The sequence below is a fragment of the Barbus barbus genome, assembly GCF_936440315.1.
Source record: "Barbus barbus genome assembly, chromosome: 28".
Lineage (NCBI taxonomy): Eukaryota > Metazoa > Chordata > Actinopteri > Cypriniformes > Cyprinidae > Barbus > Barbus barbus.
In genome coordinates, this window is record NC_136756.1 from 6,475,747 (window position 1) to 6,500,545 (window position 24,799).

A 24,799-nucleotide genomic window follows, 5' to 3' on the forward strand; every position below is an offset into this window, starting at 1 on the left:
TATGCACTTTATTTTTTATTTATTTTAATTTTTGTTGGCCATAATCATGATTTAGTTAGGTTTTTAGGTTTAGGTTTTTTTGTTACCCTCTTGTTTCATAAGAGTTTTTTTCTGTTTAAATTCTGACGAAAAGCTTGTTGTCTAATGCAGGTCCTGTGACAACTGTTTGACAAGAGGCCCTGTTGTTATAGGAGTCAGTGTGTGTTAAATTAACTATGGCATTTTTATGGGCAATAATGGTAGACTAGAATAGTTTTGTAAAAGTTTAGTCTAAAAAAGAAATTTAAATTTAAAAAGAAACCCACACTGAGAAATATGTATGATATGTAGAGATGTTTTGACATGCCCTGATATTTGTGCTTATTTCAGCTACTTATAACATACTATTGACCTATGTTTTGTTTTTTTTTTGTATTCAGCACAAACTGTGATACAATAATATGTGACCAAGATGGATGTACATGTTTGCATTTTTTAGAAAAAAAAATAGTATGCGTGGTTAGTAAGTTTTGGGGAAAAAAATGTAGCTGAAATAAGGCATAAAAGCCACACTAAATCGTCCTGAATAAGACTTTTGAGTAATCAGTCTTCTAGGCTAGAATATTTACTTCACAATTATGTGAAAATCATTCTGCTTACTCATTCACAGAAAACAATATATTGATTTAAATTTTTAAAGACATGTTTTGTGATCGAAAGCCAGTATGCGAGGGAGTGGCAATGGGCTTGAATATGAAGTGATTATCACCTAAGAGACAAAGGGCCCTCCCCTAAAGCTGCTAATGGCCCATCAGTGTGACTGTGTCTGAGGCAGGTAAGACAGAGTGTGAGGAGATTGAAAAAATTATTATTATTTTTATTATTATTTGTATTTTATTTACAACACAGTATAATCAAAACACATAATGAAGGTCAAAGACACATTATTGTGCACACTGATCTAACCACAGAGATGTGAACATACTTTGAGTCATTCCTGCAACAGATTCTGTTCAACAAGTGAAACAAGCAAATCATAGCTGATATATACTTGTGTTATTTAAGTGTTTCTGCTACTTTCCATGGATTCAAGAAGAAAAAACAAACAAACAATCAGTAGTAAAGGAGCTTGTTTTACCATGACCTTCAATGATACATTTAAGAAGGCTGAGTCTCTGCACTCAGGCTTCTCAGATGCAGCAATTAAGACTACGGAGCACCAGAAGAAGTGGAGGCAGAAGAAGCCTCAGGGAGTACCTGTGCTTTCTGGGTCTGAGAAGTGTGGGGACTCAGCATTCTCAAATGAATCACTGAAGAACACTAAGCAGGGGAGGCAACAGCAAAAGAAGTGGAGGCAGAATAAGCCTGCTGAATAAGCACCTGAGCCTGCTGGATCCCTGCAGGGAGCGCCTGTGACCACTGGCTCCCAACGGAGGGGAAAGCTCAGGATCCCTGAGTATCTGAGGCAGCATCTGCTAAAAGCTGCTTCTGAACTGGGAGCACCTGCGTCTGCAAGACACCAGAGAGTAAAAGGCCTGAGCCACTGAGGCAGGAGCTGCAGCAGCTGTCGGCTCAAGCCTCTTCTATGAAGGGAACATCTGCCCCAAAAAACCCTAGAGAGGCAAAGGCTTAAGATACCTGAGCCACGGAGGAAGGAGTTGCTGCAGCAGAAGCCTCAAGCCTCTCCTGTACAGGGTGCTCCCATGCCTTCCAATTCCCCCAGGAAGCACCTTTACCTGTCAGGAACCCTGTGCATTCCGGGACCTCACAGGGAGCAGGAGCGCTTGCCAGGTCTCCACTGGCAGAGGCAGTGCCCGTTGAGCCTCCGAAGGGAGCAGCAGTGCCCTCCAAAATCCACACAAAAATCAGAGGCTTTCTGAGTATCAGAGCATGCCTGTCTCTGCCACCCATGCCCTCCAGGACCTCAAACGTGGTGCCTGTGCATTCAGGGACCCAGCAGGGGGCACTTTTAACCAACAGCAGCAGAGACAGCGGAGGCAGCAGAAAGCACCAGTAAGTCCCTTCTATCTCTCATTTTTACTTATTTTCAGATTTATTCTAAAAAGTAAAAACCTTGCCTTCACTTAAGCTACTATGTTGTCTCTTATTATATTTCAAAACGACATAAATATATATCTTTAGAATTAAGAGGCATTCTTTAAACCTGCCCAGCATTAAGATTATGTCTGTTCCTTCAATAGGACAATGTAGAAATCTGTGAGCCACCTCCGAAAAAAAAAACTGGGTGTGGAAATCGACAAGGTGCAGCAGCAGAATTATACTGTATAATTATATAATTTACGCAATTTTTCTTTTGTGTTTGACTGTTCAAAGCTGCTTGATTTAGAGCTGTTCTTGAGAGCTTGAGAGGATGTTGAACTTTGATCAGGAAACTTCACTTATTCAGCTTCAGGATTTTTGGTTTTTGAACAATCTTATGCAGACAAAACACTGTTTTTTTGTGCTGAAGAGTAGAGCTCATGGTTTGGTTGTTGGTGGCTACACTAAGGTAAATACTATATAATGTCTTACTTGTTTATTAAATTTACATGCTAATTAAGCAGGTCATACATCTCCGCTGCAGATTTAGCCTACAGAGTTCCAGACTGTTCATATGAAAACACTATAGTTTTGGATGGTGCAAAGAGAACACATTTTGTTTATTATATTTAATTATAATAATTTTAATCTAGTTTACATATGCATTGCATTTCTCAGTCACTATATAATTTATTTATCAACTCCCCATTGGCTCCATGTCTTTAAACAATTTTTGGGTATGTAGCTATATGTAGTTTTTCTGGGTTTCTTAAAATACAAAGTATAAAGTCACCATCTATTGGTATAATGATATAACCTGAAAAATCATTGAAAAAGATCCCCGCACAACCTGACAGCCTATCTGGAACAAATACAGACAAGAGGAAAGCCAGTGTTTATTTGGACATTCACCCTCATCGCTAATAATGTAACACATACAAGTTTTACAGTATAACAATCTCACACCGGAAAGAACGTTTGATGCAGTTTGAGACGGAGAACCTTTGGGCCTAAATATACAATATTTTTGTTGTTCTGTTTGACTTCCGCCCCGCATAAGATCCAGGATGTGACGTCTCAAAGTCTTCCTGCCCTCACAAGCATGGCGGCGTACAGGCGCATCGGGGTTGGAAGGAGTTTATCTGCACTTTTAACGAGATTGTGAGTCGTCACTGTGCTATGCTGCTTTGCGTTTCTGTATCAGTGAGGGTTTATATGTAATGTCCTTCAGGTGCTTAGAGTCGCGTGAAGCATTTGCGTTATAAAGAGTTTCGTAATATTTACAGTGTCACTGACAAGGTCTGATGACGCAGATGCAGGGTACTTATTGGACAAATGATATCATGAATATTAATAATTTAATGCAATGTTATCAGCAGTGTTTTGTACACATATGTTGTTCATTTTCTAGACTGCCTTCTGGCAAAATTACTGCAAACCTCTCGTTACAAAAATGACCACGGTGATAATCTCCAACATATTATAGCTGAAACCTTAAAAACCACAATAATAACGGGATGCTTGCTTTCATGCCAGCTTACCGACATATCTGACTAAATATTATGTAGTAGTAATTTATTAGAAACTATGACTACCAATATATTATAATATAAGAACATTGCATTACATTCATATAATATTATTATAGAGTATTATTATATTATTGAATATAGCGATAACAATTTTCTATAATGTTATCAACTAGAAAAATGCCCTATTATGAAGATCTGTCCAGTTGAATTGGAATACATATTTAATTCACTGTGTTCAAAGGTATCCTGTGTGCAGTTACCATGGTACGGGGCTCACCGGACCACCCCTTCACAAAGTGACCAGAAGTCCCATTCCACAACAAACAAGCACTACGTTTAGTAAGTGTTCGCATGATTCGGGTTGCATGCTACTGTAAAGTGTTTGGTCGGAATGGATCGTGACGTTTCTTTCCTCTCATCAGTCAGAAACATGTTTATTCAGACCCAAGACACTCCGAACCCAAACAGCCTGAAGTTTCGTCCTGGTCGTGTGGTGCTGGAGTCAGGGACTATGGACTTCGCTGGACCTAGAGATGCTTATTGTTCACCTTTGGCAAGGTAGAGTTTGTATTTCACCCAGAGTAATCACTTTTGGAACTGCATTTTATGTTCTTAATGCATTATCAGTCGTAATTCATATTATGATCTACAGGAGAAGTTATTCTTTTTAACAGTAAAAAATCTGGTGATTAAGTTTTGATATATTTCCAAAATATCTTCATGGATCATGATCTTTACTTAATATCCTAATGATTTTTGGCATAAAAGAAAAATGGATAATTTTGACCCATACAATGTATTTTTGGCTATTGCTACAAATATACCCCAGCGACTTAAGACTGGTTTTGTGCTCCAGGGTCACATATTTTTTATTAAAAAGATTTAAATAGATTAAATAGCTCTCCCTTAATAGACAAAAAATATTTTTGAAGAAAATTGTTAGAAATAAAAAATAATACTATTTTCATCAGTGGACATGAAGTGTATCCTAAACTGTAGAATGGCTCATGAGCAAGAGTAATATTGATGCCTGACTGAGCAAACGCCATCATGATGGATATCTCAGGAAGCCCATTTCAGTGATACCTGTCAGGCGGTTGGGTTTGTTTTATGTGTGGTATTCCAAACAATGCTTACAACAGCTATAAATCCAGACATGCATTTGTGAGAATGTTCCCGTGCATTTTGCTGAACTATGTTTATAGCAGTGCTGATGCTGTTTTCATTCTTCAGGCAGTTGTTCAGGATAGATGGAGTCAAGAGTGTCTTCTTCGGTCCTGACTTCATTACTATTACTAAGGTAAAGGACTGACATTTTTTTTAAACAGTATTTTACTGTAACTTCATTTTTTAAGAATTTGATCTCTTTATACTTAAGGCTGATGGTGAAACCGAGTGGAGAGTGATCAAACCGGATGTCTTCGCCACTATTATGGACTTCTTCACCTCTGGACTTCCTGTTGTCAATGAGGCAGATGCTCCACGTGCCGACACAGGTTAAATGTTTCCTTCCCTTCTTTACTTCTCATCTTGATATCCTCACTGAATCCAAGGTCATTAAATATATTGTACATGCCCTATGTCTGCAGCTCCTTCTGAGGATGATGATGAGGTGGTGGCCATGATTAAAGAACTGCTGGACACACGCATAAGGTACTTACTCCACTTTTGCTATTACGTTTAATGCAGCCTTCAAATTAACTTTTTTTTTATGTGCCATACACATTTAGCAGGTCGTATATGTTCTCATATCTCAAAAAGTGAGCATCCCAAATGAAACACAACAACCGAAATGATTGATTTGTGACAATCTACACAAACAGCAGCTTGCATTAAGCATAAATATATACATAGTATGCACATACAAATATTGGGTAAATGGTCTGTTTTTAACTATTTGTGTATTGAACTGAAATTGAACCACATCAATGTTAGCATGTGGCTAAGCCAACAACATCTAATAAGTATAACTATACATAAAGTAGCAAAAACTATTTTTGGGTAAAAGGTCAAGTAAAGTATTAATATTGAAACTGTATTAATATGAAATAAAATGTATTTATAGGCAACATTTCTCTTGGATTTATGTTTACTTATGTTTCTTATATTTAAAAAAAAAAAAAAAAAATGTATGCACTGCTATATTATAATATGACCAAAACAAGGTATCTTTGTTACAAATTTTTTCAACATAAAAAATAATAATAAATGCTTCCTTAGCAGCAAATCAGTATATTAGAATGCTTTCTGAAGGATCATGTGACGCTGAAGTAATGATGCAGCAAATTCAGCTTTGCATCACAGGAATAAATGAATATTTTAAAATAGAAAGCAGTTATTTAAAATTGTAATAATATTGAACAATAATAGTGATTTGACTGTATTTTAATCAAATAAATGCAACCTTGAGCATAAGAGACTTTCAAAAACATAAAAAGAATGAGTGACCTCAAACTTTTGAATGGTACTGTTTGTCTGTGTTGTAATGCTGAACTGCTTCATTATAAACAGAGCATTTCAGCTCAACAGGAATAGACTAAATGGAATGCTGTAATCAACTTTTCACAGTTAAATGCAATTTCATACTGCACCAGCAGACACGGAAAAACAGCAACAGACACATTCATCTGATTTCGTTGGATTAGTCTTACTCTTACGTCTTTTTTTTCACTGAACATGAACATGTTGACTCAGCATTTGTCAGGTCTTGGATTGTCTGGGGAGTGACATAATGCCATCTGGTGACTGTCGCTGTTGGTGTGCATCTGTTGGTGCAGTGTGAAGTTGTACTCATAATCTTGAACATTTCTTCTTGCAGTCATGGCCAAAAATATTGGCACCCTTGGTAAATACGATCAAAGAAGGCTGTGGAAAATTAATCTGCATTGTTAATCCGTTTGATCTTTTATTAAAAACATTCACAAAAATCTAACCTTTCATTGGAGAAGAAGTTAAAATGGGGGGAAATATCATTATGGAATAATTGTCTCTAATACACACTGGCCACAATTAACTGGACCTTTTTATTCAATACTTTTTGAAACCTCCATTTGCCAGTTTAACAGCCCTAAATGTTCTCCTATAATGCCTGATGAGGTTAGAAGAACACCTGACAAGAGATCAGAGACCATTCCTTCATCCAGAATCACTCCAGATCCTTCAGATTCCCAGCTCCATGTTGGTGCTTCTCTTCAGTTCATCTCACTCATTTTCTACAGAGTTCAGGTCAGAGGACTGGAATGGCCAGCAGAAGCTTGGTTTTGTGCTCAGTGACCCATTTTTGTGTTGTTTTTGAGGTTTGTGTTTGGATTATTGTACGGTTGGAAGATCCAAACATGGTCCATTATAAGATTTCTAACAGAGTCAGTCACTTATTGATTTTTTTTATCTGTTGGTATTTGATAGAATCCATGATGCCATGTGTCTCAACAAGATGTCCAGGACCTCCAGCAGAAATATAGGCCCACAACATCACAAATACAGCAGTATATTTCATTGTACACATAGGGTACTGTTTATCCCTGTGTTCACCAAACCCATCTTGAGTGTTTGCTGCTAAAAAGCTCATGCTTTAGTTTCATCTGACCATAGAAGCCAGTCCCATTTGAAGTGCCAGTCCTGTCTGATAACTGAATATGCTGGAGATTGTTTTTGGATGAGCTGGAGAATTTTTCTTGAAACCCTCCCAAACAACATGTGGTGATGTAGATGCTGTTTGATCATTTTTTTTAAGGTTTTCTGACCCCGAGACTCAACTATTTTCTGCAATTCTCCAGCTGTGGTCCTTGAAGAGTCTTTAGCCACTCAAACTCTCCTTCTCACCGTGCATTAGGACGATATAGACAAACGTCCTCTTCCAGGCAGTTTCGTAACATTTTCTGTTGATTGGAAATTCTTAATTATTGCCCTGATGGTGGAAATGGGAATTTTCACTGCTCTAGATCTTTTCTTAAAGCCACTTCACTAAAAGCTCTATTATCTTTTGCTGCACATCAGAAATATATTATTTGGTTTTTCTCATTGTGATGGATGATTAAGGGAATTTGGGCTTTGTTTTCCCTCCTATTTATATTTCTGTGAAACAGGAAGCCATGGCTGGATAATTTCATGTTCATAATCACCCTGGAGTGCTCAAAATTGTGAATATGAATGGGAGTATACTTCAGAGATATTTTACTCATAAGAATTTCTAGGGGTGCCAGTAATTGTGTCCAAAGTATCCAATAAAAGGTTAGATTTTTGTGATTTCTTTTAAATAAAAGATCAAACGGATTAACAATGCATTATAATTTTCACAGCCTTCTTGGATCATATTTACCAAAGGTGCCGATATAGTTGGTCATGACTGTAATTCAGCAGCTTGCTTTCTCTATTTGCATGTGTACTTCAGGCCCACAGTGCAGGAGGATGGAGGTGACGTGTTGTATCAGGGTTTTGAGGACGGTATTGTAAAGCTGAAGCTGCAGGGTTCCTGCACCAGCTGTCCCAGCTCCATCATCACGCTGAAGAGCGGCATCCAGAACATGCTGCAGTTCTACGTTCCCGAGGTGGAAGGAGTCGAGCAGGTGAGGAGTTAAGAACGGATAGTCTGCTCAGAAATGAGAGTGAGTAATGACGACACAATTCTCAAGTTGTACCCAACCTGTATGACTTTCTTTCTTCTGTGGAACATGAAAGAAGGTATTTTGAAGAACGTGGGTAACCAAAGAGTTTTGGTTCTCATAGACTTCCATTGTACTTTTTGGCCGTACAATGGATGTCAATGGGAACCGAAGCTGTTTGGTAGCCAACATTCCTTTAAATATAATTTTACATCATGCAAGTTTGGAATGACATGAATGTGATTAAATGATGACCGAACTCTCATTTTTGGGATACTAGTTTTATTACAACAGTCAGCAGTAAGATAAAGTGTTTCTGTGCTAATGTTCATCTTAATCTTGCAGGTGAAGGAAGAGGATGTTGAAAAGGAAGTCCAGTGATACGAGTTTCAGCTGACTGATGTCAGTCCTTTCTTCCTAATAAATTACCCAGCAACTCTTTCCCATCAACATCCAATCACGTAGAAGGATCCTTGAGTTTTGTAGAGACTACTGAGTTACACAGGTATATAGAAAATGGACAAAACTGTGTGTCCTCCCACTCCTTTAAACATATATTAGCTACAGATATTGATATCAAGACATCAAGTGTGCAGCAAATGTTTTTAGGCAGCATTTTTGCGTAGACAGTGTTTGGTCGGTGCTGTAACAGGTTTGGGTTGGTCATCTGTAATATTTTATAGATTATCACTCGTTGCACTGGTTAAACCAAAAAGCAGAATTTCATGTATTTGTGAATAAGTTGCAATATGCTTTTTCCCAGACGCATGTAAATATTATCTTTAGAAATCTATTTTTTTCGTGCTTAGTGGATTTTCAGGAATCCTGATTGTATCATGGGTTATTGTGCATAAAAAAAAAAATATATATATTATTTAATAGAGAATAAATTTGTAAGATTGATAAATAATGAATCTTGTTTTTCATTTGATAGACGGATGCACTAAATAAATGAAAAACATCAAATTCAAAATCATTTTCATACACCATGTGCTGAAGCGCTCTTCTGGCGCTGATGTTGTTCCTTGTAAGATGAATAATTTGAATTCCTCTTTTGTTCTCCAGAGCAAAGCATCTGATAAATGAATAAATATAACCGTGAATGATATTAAAATTACTTAAAAATATGTTCAAAGACATTTTGGTTAGTGGAAAATGTTACATGTAGAAATCATTTGGGCTGTGGCTAGCCTCTTCTAAAGGATCAAATGCATAAATATTAAAGATAAAAAATAAGACAGGACATATGAATGATAAATCTTTTGAAAAAATGTTACAGTTCTGGTTTTTGGCTTCTCATCCACTGGCTTCTTGGTCAATACAGTGTTCCAGTCACTATAATGTGAATCACTGCCTAGCTCCCATAGGGGATTACTTTTGTTGTATAGCAACATTTTTATATGTCAGAAACTATATCCTCCAGAGGAGGGATAACACTTGATGAATTTGAAACGAATGCTCAAACAGAAGTTTGTGTTGTTATTTAGCAATCGTTTTATGTTTGTCTTGATTTTATTTGTAGCATACTTTTATCTAGGTGGCATATTCATTTTGTGGGTCACAAGCGGGATTGGACAAGCCATTGTTCACTTTTTTTTCCTTTTCTTAACACCATAATGCATTCTGAAGAAGACAGGAATGGTCTAATCCTCCTCCATGTAACGAGAGAACAATTTAAGCGTTAATAATCCAAAGAAGCTCCAGGGAGAATGTTCTTTTTCAGACTCACAAAGCTGAGTTTCTCCTCACTCATATCAATTGTACACCATATTTAAAGCATCCTCACCTTCTCAATCAGTGAGAAAACATCCATAAAAATGATGTGACATTGCTGCCAGCTGGAGTGAGGTGTGCTGCCATTATATTATTGCGGTTGTGTGTTTGTATCCCCAGCAGAGGGTGTTCTAGAACGATACAAACAGCCGCAGTAAAATCACTGCTAACATTCATAGTCTAATCACCATCTTGATTATTGACATTTGGATCCACGTACTGCACCTGTTTTGAAACGCCGGGGCTAGTCACAGAATGAAAGTCTGTTTCATAAATATAACTATTACTGTGTAATGTTTGTTAAAAGGCTGTTCAGCAGCAGATTCATACCAGCTTGCCCCTCTTCAGTCCAATATGTGTTAAATGAACTGTATATTGTTGTGAAATGTTGATTAGCTTTTGTAGTCAAGACTTTAAAGTATGTGCCTATAGAAATTGACTTTCAAAAATAAACCCACCCAAATGTTCGCTCTAATTAAAAAGTGCAACAGCTAGCACAGCTTCAGATTTCTCTTTAAAGCAACTGATTTAAAATAAAAGTGGAACTATCATCTTTATTTAATAGTCTTCTGTATCAACATATCTATGTGTTTTAACTGATATTAGCATTATGGACACCATGTTCTGTTCATCTCTGGAAAGTGTCTTTTTAAATAACATGAATGCAGTTGAACTAACTGGGATAAAACAATGGCCTCTTAGCAACAACAGTGTATAATTTCTTGTTATAATGAAAACCTGAGCCCCATTTTTCATTGTTGCTATATTTCCAGATTGCTGAACATGATCACTGTCTAATTTAACACATGCTGAGCAAGAGAATATGCACGTTCAGCAAGAATTAACAGCATTTACAGGACATGCATGAGCTCTAAATATGATCTGGTATAGTATGATGCTCTTCACGTTTCAATGCATGTTTTATCCATTATATTATTACAAATATTGTATAAAGATGTACATACTAGGTTTAAATCTACAATTATATTGGCCAAAAAACAATATTCAATCATATACTGCTTCACTGAAAACATCTGCTTCCAATATGTGAGATCAAATAATAGATATCATCATTACTCATCCATAGGCTATATAAAACAATATGGAAATGTACTCAGTACATTAATAAACTATAAAACGGGTCATTCTTCATTTGCCATGGCATGTGGTGTCCCTCTGCTTTGCAAAGTTGAACCTTTAAATGCTAAGAAACATAATAAAATACTGCTGAAAGCCATTTTTGCTTTAAAATCCGAGTATGGGTCACCATACATGGCCACACGTCACGTCTCTCTCATCTTTTTAAGTGGGAGAACTTGCACAATTGGTGGCTGACTAAATACTTTTTTGCCCAACTGTATATAGGTAGAGACTCTCACAGAAACATCTTCTGCCTCATTCTTACCAGAACCTGAGAAACAAAATAATTGCAACACCGTAAATAATGATTGCGGAATTAACATACAGTTTCATGTTATTAAAGAACATATAATTTTATATGCAGAGTCTGATAATCCCAGGAAAGTACCCACGTAAGTATAACTGTACATTTAAATGCTGACAAATAAACACTATCGTAACTGTTTAGGCAGTTAGGCTAATCTCTAAAAGGACATTGTAATGGTATTCTCGATAATCAATATCTTACCCTCAGCCATGAACACATTTTTAAAATCTTATAAAATTTTAAAGCATTTATTATTTCTCAACTCTATACGGTAAAATTCCCATTATTAAATGTTCACTTTTCATTCATGAAGAAATATGCTAAAAACGTGTCTTGGCGAAAAAATAGACTTTTTAAGATGAAAATAAAATTACCGTTATAACAAAGAGATGGCAGTAAGCTATAGGATCAGTCATTGGCTGCAGCTGCCATTTCAACTTAGTTTTTCACGTCTTTTGATTTAATATAAAATAAATATTTTAACAAATTTAGAACTTTGTCGCAATGAAGTATAAAGTATAGCAAGTGCAGGAAGTAACAAAGTCAGCCTATAATGCTGAATTATTTAAATACCTATATAGTCAAATACAAATTAAATAAGTTGGTATAACAAATAAATAATGCATTCAATATTTTGAAATGTTTAGATTTAATTTAATAACTAGGCTACATCGTTTAAGTTTTATCAAACACAGACCTAGTTTTTTCTGAATTTAGTCTGAATCACTTAATGCACAGCTTTATTTTGACATCGGCTCGTCAGATGATTCATTCCGTTGCCACTGTCAATCATAGCAATGACTCGTGGCATGATTTAACGGATTCCCTCGCGTAAATTTAACATTCATATTTTGTCATTCCTGAAACGGAATACGTGGACGTTTGGTCATCTTAGACAAACAAAACCTTTCTCCTAATTGTGAATGGATTGTGTAGAGAAACCGAGCAAAGGGAGCTCCTCTTACGGCACAGTACACTTGACCATACACAGTACACAGTACACTTGACACTTGATTTTATATTTAAAATAGATTAACTTTAATCCTGTTTCTCCATAACTTTAAACTCAAATTTAAATCTCAATTAAGGATTAACTTTAAACTTACAGGTGAGGAGGTTTAAATACAATAAAGTGCACTTACAGGTACAGTATGTGGCTGACTGAACAAAGACAGAAACAGTGGGTTTGTAGTCGGGTCTCATAGAGGTGTTTATTATAAATAAAAATTAAAGCGCACTGAGCCCGAAGATTGTGAGGGTCGTGGCAGCCTGAAGTAAACTCACGTCTGCTGAGTCTGTGATGTGCATCTCGGCATATGACAAAGAAAAGAAGACAGGATCGCGGCCGCGCCTCTCGTTTCTCACGGCCGCTCCACACGCATGCTGGATGGCGATCAAACGGAGGTAGTCATTCCATGAATCATCCCAGTTATTTACTGTACTCCATTAATTGATACAATAAATATATATTTCCAAGATTATGAAATCCGTATGCACTGCCTCAAAGTTTTATTGCTTGCTTGATCAGCTATTTAATCAACGGTCTCTCTACGAAGTGTTTTATAAAGACGGCGGACCGTTTACAAGTTAATAGTTCCTTTCTCGACAAAAGCAACTTATGTCAGAGACGGGGGATAAGTTATATTAACATTGTTGCTGATTAATTACATGACGAATCCGTCATGGCGGAGAAACTTAATCGTACATGGAGGTTTTAATCGCAGGTTAGAATTCTAAACCCCAATTTGTTTAATCTCCAACTATCCAACTATACACCGCTTGGTGCTTTAAAAAGGACAAAAGCAAAAGTCCAGGTGGGAGGAAGCGATGCTACACTTCTGGGGTAGATCAAGATGGCAGATGAGAGGGTCTGACTCATGGTGCACCAGAAGAGCAGCACACCACGGTAGAACCTGAGGAACAGTGGACCTGAGCGGAGATGAGGATTTGAAAGACCAAGGTGGAGGGGGTGAAGGTGTAGACCAGGGGTGATCAGTCCTGTTCCTGAATTACCTGCCTGCAAAGTTCAGTTCCAACCCTGCTCCAACACACCTGTGGGTATTTGTAAAGTACTCCTGCCAGAGGAACAGAGGACCAGGGCGATGCCACAGGATCATAGAACCAAGACGAAGCCAAGGGATCAGAGAACTGAGAAGGAGCTGGTGGGACTAATGACACTGGTGGAGCCAAGGGATCAGAGGACTGAGGTAGAGCCAGTGGGACCGAGGACACTAGTGGAGCCAAGGTATTGGAGGACTGAGGTGGAGCCGGTGGGACTGAGGACAATGTTGGAGCCAAGGTATCGGAGGACTGAGGTAGAGCCAGTGGGACCAGGGACACTAGTGGAGCCAAGGTATTGGAGGACTGAGTTGGAGCCAGTGGGACCAAGGACACTGGTGGAGCCAAGGAATCATACCCCTTTTCTACCAAGGCAGTTCCAGTGCTGGTTCGGAGCCAGAGCCTAGTTTCAAACCTAGTTTCAAACCAGTACCCAAAGCACCAGCTCCGAACCAGGAAAAGCGGTTCGTAAGTAGCACCACAACTTTGCTGGACTAGAAGAAAGAACCGCTTGCGTCAGGGGCCGGGGGGCGGGGTTACCGTGACTAACAAGACGAACAGAAACTTGGACCGCCATATTTCAAATAGCAGCTAAACGCTAACACGTTTGATTCGCCGTGTTTGGATGCCGATGTAGGTTTGCAAAGCCATGAACATCAATAGCAACGCAACGTCCGCCATTGCTGATAGTTTGTTTAGGCTTGTTCGGGATGGATCGGCGCTGTGCGGACCGTTCGGTGCGAGGCATATCGGGGTGCTGCGGGAGCAACTGGAAAGCAGACAGCTCTTTATGCTTTTGGATCGCTCTCGCGGTGCTTTAGTGTGTTGGTGTGTCGATCGATCGATCTGCGTGGCGCTGATGCTTTGTACAGATGCCTGTTGTGCCGCGCTAGTGATCCGAAACATGAAACGTATTCAGTGACGTAAGACCTGACTCTGTATTGGCTCTCTAGCTTGTGGAAAAGCAACCAGTTCTTAAAGGGCTCGCCAGTCGAACCAACTAAGAACCGGCAATAGCACTGGCTCTGAACTAGCACCTGGAACTGCTTTGGTGGAAAAGGGGTATCAGAGGACCGAGGTGGAGCCGGGGAGACCGAGGACACTGGTGGAGCCAAGGGATTGGAGGACTGAGCTGGAGCCAGTGGGACCAAGGACACTATTGGAGCCAAGGGATTGGAGGACTAAGGTGGAGCTGGTGGGACCGAGGACACTGTTGGAGCCAAGGGATTGGAGGACTAAGGTGGAGCTGGTGGGCCCGAGGACATTGGTGAAGCCAGGGCAGTGAGGTTCATGGTGGAGCCAAGGGATAGCAGGGCAGAGCTGGAGGTTCGTAAGTTTTTGGTTTGGGCCACGACTCAGAAGATCCGGTAGGCCAGGAGACCATGAATGGACCGGTGAAGCTAGAGGATTGAGGAGAACCAGTTGAGTAGGAGGATGAAGTGAAGTCTGGGGAACTAATGTAGATCCTGACATAATTGCTGGAGATGGAAGGGCTAGTGACTAAAGCTTCAAAGCATGATTAAAGGAATAGAGCAAATGCAAATGTAATCTATATCTTTTAGCAGAGACTGTATGTTTCACAGCAAGAGAAAATACATACAAATTTGTCCTTCAAGTAAAATTTTAAATGCAGAACATAAACTTTCACTGCAGTTCTGTTCTAAACTTATCTGTGCATTGATTTAAATAATTGGTGTAATTAATTAATTATTACCAAAAAGTGCTGGAGAACTTCTAGGTGAATATGAGAATGAATATTGACTTTAGAGTTAAGAATATGATTGCCAGACTATTGCACAACACGTCCATTACATCACTGGTTGATTGCATCAGAATGTAATATTCAATCTAATATAATTTTGGCATAGTGGTCTCAGTAGAGGAGGGGAACATTGTTGGAACACAAGTGTGCCATTTGCTTACCTATATATAGGTTCAAGATGACAGAGGGAAGGCCATAAAGAAATTAGAAATGAACGTGCAGCTGATCATATCCTTCTGAAGCTCAGAAATTAATCTCTCTCCTCTACAGAGAATTTATTTAGTTTTGTTTTTTTGTGAATTTGTCTGACACCATATGTAACCGTTTTAAAAGTATTTTATATTCATCTTTTAATGTTGATTCATTATCATTCAAATAATTTTTATATATTATATACAAATAATTTAGATCAGTTGGAAAATGTACACTACAATTCTAAACTGAAACCATCTACTCTACAACAGGGTTGTCAGGTGACAAAACTAGCCCAATAGCCAGTGAAAAGCAGCACAAAGTAGTTCCAAATATCAAAACTCATTTCCATACCTAAAATACATATTTTACAGTCACTGTTATGCTGTTCTGCTTCATAAACACTCAAAGGCTTCCTACCAGTGGCCCTCCTTCACAAAACTTAACATAAAGAATATTTTTATGGTAGAATGAAAAATATTTCAATACAAGCATTTCAGTGAAATTTAATTTAGGCACATATTCAATATTTCAAGCCTTTAACCCACGGGGGGAAAAATCAACCCACGGCAGCAGTTTAAAAGTAGCCCAATTCAGTAGAAAAGAAAACAAACAAAAAAAATATTTTGACTGATCACGGGTGGAGAGTAAGGAGCAGTGTTGTAGTGGTGCCTGCAGAAGTGGGTATAGGCTACTCTTTTTATGCCCCCATTTTTTTTTAAAAGTGAAAGGATGAATGCCTTATATTATAGTCAGTGACATTTAAGACTTGCATTTAATTCACCCCAATATGGGTAATTTGCACATTTTCACTTACCTTCTGCTACTTCACGGCGTAAGGATAATTATGAAATTAATATTAGCCACAACAGAGGTGCAAATTTTGCAATAATTCAAATTTAAAAAAATAAATAGACTGCAGCAATTAACATTTTGTCAGAACCTCGTCTATTGTCTATTCAGAATTGTAGGAGAATATGATCTCTATTTGAAGAAAGAAAAGAAAAAAAAAAAAAAGTTATCAATTTATCCAGAATTGTGCATATTCCTATGTTTGACTGACTGTTTCTCCCATGGCAGTGACGGGCAAATGTAACCCCCCCCCGCACACACACAAAACCTGTTCCTTTTGATTTTTCTTTTCATATTATAATGTACTGATTCAAATTAGAAATCAATAATTAATTATTATTTTGCCTTTTGCGTGCCTTCCGTGACTCTCACACCCCAGAACGACTCTGCTTGCATTCACGTGATTTCTCGAGATGAGAGGTATAGGCTAATTCATGGTGCCCCCTCCTGGGTAGTCTGATTTTTATATTATCATTTCTAATAACCCTGATACTTAAGCTCTGACGTTAAAGATTAAAGTATAAAAGTGCCAGTAATGCGTACCGGAGTGTCCGGCACATTTCGAGCACTGGTCCTGTTATTAAAGAGTGCTCACTTTGGGACAAAGCCGGGTGTTTTTAGGGAATATTTGGGTGTTTTTAGGGAATATTTGTATATATTCACAGACGATTTGATTAGCAACTCATGTGGTGGACTGCCATGATTTTGACTAATGCAGGACACTACTAAATGTGCATCAGAGGGTATTGAGAAGTAGGTGTACGCAAAACCGACTGATACGCCGCATACCTGAATATACCCTGCACTACACCACTGAGACTGACAAGACCATGCATCAACAGATTCTTAGCTCACTGACAAATATCTGATCTTGTAAGATGTTCTCCCTTTACACAGAGCACTATATGTGCGACCAAGTATTCAAAACACTTACGCGAGCTGCCGTCCGTCTCTTCTGGTAACTAATCGGCTTTCCTATTATCGGCATGTTTTTGCAATCATTATATTTTCACCTTTTTAATGAGAACATAACCCACAGCACGTGCTTTCTCTGGTGGCTAGAACTGTATTGATTCAAACTCAGTCTTTTAGTAATTAATAGATGACTATGTGCACAATAAACTCTTTGCATAAATAAATACATACAGTAATAAATAAATATTAACAAAACATATATTCCAATTGTGAATACACAATGGTGTATCACAATAATTCAACATGTTTTATGAACATCTAAGAACACATTTCTAATTTTACTGTGACAGATGACATTACAAAAAGCAGCCTGAAGCATAAAAATTATTTATGAATGAAAACTGTATTGGCCAAAATAATAATAATATTAATAATAATAATAATAATAGTTTATAATCTTATATAAACACCACAAATCAAAAGCCTGGGATCAGTAAGATTTTTAATGTTTTTAAAGAAGTTTATTATGCTTATCAAGGCTGAATTTACTTAATGTAATATACAGAACAAAAATATTATTACATACTTTTTAAAATATTATTACAATTTAAAATAATGGTTTTCTAATTTAATATACTTATCTGTATGCAACAGTATAATACTATCATTTAAAAAACTTAGGGTCAGGTTTTTTTTTTTTTTGAAAAACATTGATGGGCTATATTTATTCAGCAAGGACGTGTTAAATTGATAGTTAAGTATTAAACAGTATAATTGTTAACATTATAATATTTTTTTCTGGTTCTCATGCAAATGTAAAAGAAAAATAATCTAAACGTTAGATTACAATAAAGTAAAACAGAAAGTGAAAATAAGTATAACTTTGACAATGCAGGAGAGGATTGTGGAAGTAGAGAAAGAGAACGAGTGAATGAGTGGCTAAGAAGGAGAGATAAGCAGACCTGTGGGCGATGTCTTCAGATGTGGTTTCAGGGTGCTGATGGTCACAGCTGACTGACTTCACTACAGACTGAAAATCTCCTGAGGCCAATATCTCTGTACAGCCCGCTAATAGAGACTGTCACTCAAAGCTCTGACAAGCAGCACACACATAATCATACTCTCTCTCTCTCTCACACACACACACACACACACACACCAAGATCCTGGCCATAAATCAATGCCTTGCGAGTGAACGTGAGAGGAATATGAAGCCCGACTGACTCATTCACCTCAGTTTTAGACACTTCAGGAAGATGAAAAGATGACAGCAGTTTGACCTATAGCCAATGAAACACACTATGTCAACCTAATTCAACAAATTCAATCTAAAATCCCTATTTCACGTTGTGGCATCACTCTATAATCCACAAGACGTTAAAGAGGGAATAATTTTAGTGTGAAGATGTCATACATCATCTAATGCAACATACATTGTCTTCACATGATTCTTAATGCGCTTTGAGTGGATGGAAAGTGGAATGTAGATCAGAGTAACTAGCTACTCAATCATCTTATCTGCTGCTTTAAGAAGTGAGGAGGCATTCTGTTAGCTGATGGCTATCGCAGGAAACCGATAATTGGATGTCAGAAGTGACTTTCAGGATGGAGGACGAATTAAAGCTTGAAACCTGAAATAATGTGTTGTGAGGAAGCGTGCTGTGGCTGATTAGTGATGCTTGCTAACGCAACCATCTGTTTTACTGTTGCTCAGGGCCTTTCAACAAACCCCTAACCCTAAGTATTCAACTTTGTTGCATAACTCACCCCACACGGTTTGAGTTGTGGACATGAATGATAGCTCAAAGCGTGATCGGACTTGAGATTTGTGATCTTGCGAGGATAAATTGGGTGAAATATGACAGATTTACGGAGTGATCTGAGCCATATCTACAGAGAAGAATATCATAGATTGATTGGGGTCCCTTTCCCAGAAATATGAGTCGTTCATGCCTATTTTTCATGTACCGTTACCAAAACATGACGTGTAAACTCTGCTGATCACTGATTGGCCGGAGAGAATCGTCTCTGCCTGCATCATTGAACTTTCGGCACGAGACACAACAGACCAAAAAACAACCAAAAAATGGCTGTGTCGTTGTCTGTTGAGGAAGTACAGACGATCATCTCGTTGATAGCCGAGGAGCGGATCCAGCAAGAGCTTAATGAAGCGATGCGAAATTAAAATGTTTTTCAGGAGGCAGTAGAGGCGGCGCAACTATTATAATAACACGTGAAGAATCCCGCCCACTCTAAAGCGGTACTAAACTGCAGTGGAAACACAAACCGAGCCAGTACCACAGTGGAAAAGCATCATAATGGTCTCTTTGGCAATGACAGGGTTAACAGGGCTGTTAGAATGTTCATTTAAGGCTTCCATGGCAGTGATAGGGTTAACGGAAGAGAAATGGGGTGCATTTATAGTTTCTGAGTTTATGACAGGCAGGGTTAAGAGTTCACAAATGGCCTCTAGAGGCGCAACGCAACAGTCAAGAAGTTCACCCATAAACTCCTCAGTTGTGACTGATGGGACTGCTAGTTTCAAAGGCAGCCTCTTCGGCTGGGTCAGGACAGGACAATGGTTCACAACCAGCCTCCTCGGCTGACTCAGGGCAGGACAACAGTTCATAGGCCGTGACATGAGCAAAGGAAAGTTGATTATTGGCCTCCGTGACCAGTTCAAAGCAAGGCAAGTGTTCACAGATGACCTCTATAGCCACGACAGGGCAGGACGAGGATTCGCAGACGGCCTCCATAGGTGTTACAGGGAAGGACCAGGATTCATAGACGGCCTCCATAGCCGTGACAGGGCAGGACCAGGATTCATAGACGGCCTCCATAGCCGTGACAGGGCAGGACCAGGATTCATAGATGGCCTCCATAGCCGTGACAGGGCAGGACCAGGATTCATAGACGGCTTCCATAGCCGTGACAGGGCAGGATGAGGATTCATAGGTGGTTACCACTGACACTTCCGAAGGTTCTGCAGAAGATGCCGCCACCTCTGGAGGTTCTACAGTGGTAACATCAGGAAATAGGTAGAGTTCATTAAGAGGACAGGTACAGTGCTCATCTACGGTTCCTTCGACCGTGATATGACGGGCTGGACATGAATTGCTGGGCGCCACCACCACGCAAGGAGCTGAAGTGAGCACCACCACTTCGGGGGGTTCTGCAGCATGCGCCGCCACCTCTAGAGACATCACAGTGGACTTCGCCACCTCGAGCAGTTCTGTGGTGGTGTACATCTAGCTCAAACATCTGGATGATCAGCTGTGACGTGGTGTGAATCTGGATGATCAGCTGTGATGTGACATAACTCTAGATGATCAGCTGTGACACGGTGTGACTCTGGATGATCAGCTATGATGTAACGTAACTTTGGATGATGAGCTGAGACGTGACGAGACTCTGGCAGATCAGCTGTGAGGTGGCTTGACTCATGACGATCAACTGTGACTTGGCTTGACTCATGACGCTCAACTGTGACTTGACTTAGCTCATGAAGATCAACTGTGGCTTGGCTTGACTCATGAAGGTCAACTGTGACTTGGCTTGACTCATGACGCTCAACTGTGACTTGACTTGACTCGTGACGATCAACAGTGACTTGACTGGACTCACGAAGATCAGCTGTGACTTGACTGGATTCACGAAGATCAGCTGTGACTTGACTGGATTCACGAAGATCAGTGGTGACCTGACTGGACTCATGACTGGTAGCAATGACATGACGAGGTATTGTTGTGGACATTTTGTGAACGGGCTCAGCTGTCGCTGCCATTTTGTGAGCGTGCTCTAGCGCGGCTGCCTTTACGTGGGTGAGTGCAGTGTCGCATTCCTCTGTGACACCCACAGTAAACATTTAACCAACAGTCAATAAGGCATAGTCCATAAAATCGAACGGGGACCTTCAAGGGTTATTCGCAATTTGAGCGGCTGGTTAATGCCCTCACAAAAAAAATCTATGAGCACACAGTCAGGCAAATCAGAATAATTGGCGATCTCTAAATACTCTTGAATATAGCTCTCGAGGGATCGAGTGTCCTGCTTGAGAGCTAACAACAGTTTTGCTGTGTCCATACCTGGCCAGTGTCCATTTGAAAAGCTGCTGGATCCTTTTGTGGCCGAGTATTCTGTTACGAAGCCGACGAGACGAGAGGCGAGTGGATCCATTTACAAGGCTTTTATTCAGGGACGTAGTCACAAAACAAGCAAGGTTCATGCAATGGCAAACAGGTACAACACAGGCAAGACAAAGAGTAGCCCCAGGGCAAGGGTGGGTCTACAATCGGCAAACAATATCTAACAGGGCAAGGCAGAGAGATAATCCAGGTACACGAGCAGTAGTCCAAGAGAGGTGCAAACAGAGTCCGAACGGCAAGGCAAAGGGTAAATCCAGGAAACACGGGCAAGAATCAAAACACTAGAAAACCCACAAGGCAAGGCAAAACTATGACAACTAATTGGGCTCCATAGAGTAGCTATCGATAGAAGAGTGATATACGCTATACAATACTCGGTGACTATAGCTTTTAGGTGAATGAGTGATTGAGACAGCTGTGTGTACTTAGTGCAATGAATGATGGGAAATGCAGTCCAGGGTAATATGTAACAGTCTGTGTAGTGTGAGAGCCAATATGTTGGAAGAGCGACCTCTGATGGCAAGTGGACGGAAGACCACGAACTGGATTCGTGACAATTATATACTTTTAACATATATTATTTCTGTAATAAGTAGGCCTACTTTTCCTTAAAATTATGTTAAAGTTGTACTTTGTCACAAGTGTTTTCAGTCACTACACTGTTGAAATGTGCATTTCACAAACAGGCATGAATAATGGGTAACACTTTAACAAAATAAAGTTCCATATCTTAATATTACTTAATGCAGTAGCTGACATGAATTAATAATAAACAATACTTTTTACACCATGTTGTTCGCTTTAACATATAATTTAATATTTAAGGTACAAAAGCTGTCACCCTTTCAAAAGGTACTAATATGGACCTTTCAGTTATGCATCCATTAGGGGTAGGATAAATAAGGTGTAAAGGTGTGCCTTTTGAAAATATACTGCTTTAATGACAGCTTTTGTACTTTTTTTTTAAGAGTGTGTGATTTAACATTAATCAGTGCAATATAACAAACAATGAACATTTATAAATTAACATTAAATTTGGCATGAAAGGAATTTCTCTCTATTTTCTGAATGCATGTTAATGCTCTTATTGTGAATGATTTTTCCGTACATGTTTATTTACTTAAATTTTTTTAAAATTTAATTCTTTAATGGCCAGAGGAGAACTGGCCTGGTTTCTCCCAAGGTTTTTTTCTCCATTCTGTCACAGAGGGAGTTTTGGTTCCTTGCCGCTGTCGCCTCTGGCTTGCTCAGTTGGGTAAACTTAATTTCTAGCGATTATCATCAATTTGATTGCACAGATACTATTTAAACTAAACTGAGCTAGACAATGACATCCCTGAATTCAATAATGAAATGCCTTTAACTGAAAATTGAGTGTTTAATCTTATCATTATACATTACTGACACTCTATTCTCCAATTTGATACTGTTAAGTGCTTTGACACAATCTGTATTGTTAAAAGTGTTATATAAATAAAGGTGACTTGACTAATGAAAATTAAAAACGTAAATATAACTGGTTATAACTGGATTTTCCAATACGGAAGAAATTATCTGTAACTACTCCCATTTCATGACAACTTTTACAGGTTAATTTAGAATAAACTATTTTTTCGTGGAAGTAAAATATTCAATAATAGGAAGACTGCAGATAGTTGGTCATGTGATCTAAACTTGGCAGCTCCCAAAAATAAAAGCAGCTTTTATTAGGCTACTGACTGTCTTCATCTCATGTGAGGCTACATGTAAAACTTGTTTTTCAAAACTAATTATTCATTTTTAATTGTGTAAAACAATTTAATAAAAAAAGTAGTAAGTGTTTGTGAAGGTTATTACACTTAACACACATTTTTGTGATTATACATAACACATTTTTCAAAGTGCAATTATTTCACAGTGTGCTGGAAAATGTGATTTTACAGTGAATAACCCGAGGTTAAACCAAGGTTACAGCTCGTCAGTAATTTGTTAGCAGTTGGCAAAATGAGCCCATGCATCCTCACGAGGCTTGCTTCATCATGCAAAACAACTGTCCTTTTACATTTATGATATAACGAGACAATGATGAGGACAAACGATCCGTTCTCCTCTCTTTCTCTCCCCGCCCTTCGCACAGAGTGGAAATCTTGCATTCTCACACAAATTAAGGGCAAACATTCCCACAAAGCTCACACACACACACTGTCGAACAGAAGCCAGAGCGTGTGAGTGTTTATGTGTGTGTGTGTTTGTGTGCTGAAGCGATGACAGCTGAGCTGAGAGATACACACGGCAACATAGATTTGTAATTTGTGCAAACGTGTCGCTGGGAGTCACTGGGAAGCTCCACAACAGCTGGTGTGACAAATCTCAGCAGACGCCCCAAACTCAACCACTACAGCCGCCCTCAGGGCCACGACAACTAGAACAACAACCAGTCGTGCTATTGTTTCAGATCTTAATGTTCAAAATCATATATCAAATAAAGTGTTATTTCAATAAATTCTGATTTATGTGTAGTGATTAGAATATCATAGAGCCTTTGTGGTCGACTTCAATTGCGAAAAAGAAAGCATACTTTAAAAAAAAGAGTACTTATTACATAATGTACTTTAAATCGTATGAAATGTTGCACTTTAACTGCAATTAAATTCAAATGTGTTATAGTTTAAAACTGAATTTTTTAAAATGCTTTTTTTGACCCACTTAAATATTTATTCATATTTCATAATTACGTTTATTTGAAATATGGTGAAAGTGTACTGCTTAATGTACTGATAAGCATTTATGGTGAGCTAATATATATTTTAATGTAATTTCTATTGAAACTTGTATGTCATGTATTTAAGTATATTTGTAATTGCACATTTGTAATGATGAAGTTGCAGTTTAGTGCATTAATTAAATTAACTTTAAATGTAATATCTAATAACACACTACAGTTAAAATTATAATCAAGTACTTTACATTTGCTTTTGTAAGTTAGTCAACAATTCAAAATGTGTACTTCTTTAAATCACGTCAAAAGATTAAACCGTTATTTAAAATGTACATGAATGAATGAATGATGCATTTATATAGCGCATTTATTGTGCATTGCTTTACACCCAAAGCACTTTACAATCATGTGGGGGTCTCTCCTCAACCACCACCAGTGTGCAGCATCCACTTGGATGATGCGACGGCAGCCACACTACAACGGCGCCAGTGCACTCACCACACACCAGCTACAGGTGGAGAGGATAGTGTGATAAAGCCAATCAAGTGGATGGGGGTTTTACATTAAAGTAAAACTTTTAATTTGCTATTAGAAAGTGTACTTAAGTGTTAAGAAGCAGTCATGAAATTGCACAAGCTAACTTTAAATTATTAAAGTATTTTGTATTATTATTTTATAGTGTTTAATATTCTATTATCTGCAAGTACAGTTTTTAAAACACATTTCTCAGATTTACACTACACTACAAGTGCACATTCAATACAATTGACCCTTTGCAAAAACCCGCCTTCCTTAGTTACTGTTG

At 38.5% G+C, this 24,799-nt stretch overlaps 1 protein-coding gene across 2 annotated transcripts; it reads left to right on the forward strand.

Moving 5' to 3' along the window:
- The first annotated feature begins 3,107 nt into the window (after positions 1–3,107).
- LOC306847878 (NFU1 iron-sulfur cluster scaffold homolog, mitochondrial-like) lies at positions 3,108–10,481 on the forward strand. Of its 2 annotated transcripts, none has more exons than XM_079382100.1 (8): positions 3,108–3,180; positions 3,808–3,890; positions 3,974–4,109; positions 4,785–4,851; positions 4,930–5,047; positions 5,141–5,204; positions 7,942–8,116; positions 8,498–10,481. In XM_079382100.1, the coding sequence occupies exons 1-8, from the start codon at positions 3,122–3,124 to the stop codon at positions 8,531–8,533; spliced, it is 738 nt and encodes a 245-aa protein (XP_079238226.1). In that variant the 5' UTR covers positions 3,108–3,121; the 3' UTR covers positions 8,534–10,481. The 2 variants fall into 2 exon arrangements, with proteins under 2 accessions (XP_079238226.1, XP_079238225.1); XM_079382099.1 differs by having other exon boundaries at positions 3,110–3,180; positions 3,793–3,890.
- The last annotated feature ends 14,318 nt before the right edge of the window (positions 10,482–24,799 follow it).

Excerpts from the sequence above, each read along its gene's own strand:
- LOC306847878 (XM_079382099.1), top strand. The coding sequence starts at position 3,122 with ATGGCGGCGTACAGGCGCATCGGGGTTGGAAGGAGTTTATCTGCACTT. Across the intron at positions 3,891-3,973 it reads ACAAACAAGCACTACGTTTA|TCAGAAACATGTTTATTCAG; the intron begins GTAAGTGTTCGC and ends TCCTCTCATCAG. Across the intron at positions 5,048-5,140 it reads TGCTCCACGTGCCGACACAG|CTCCTTCTGAGGATGATGAT; the intron begins GTTAAATGTTTC and ends CTATGTCTGCAG.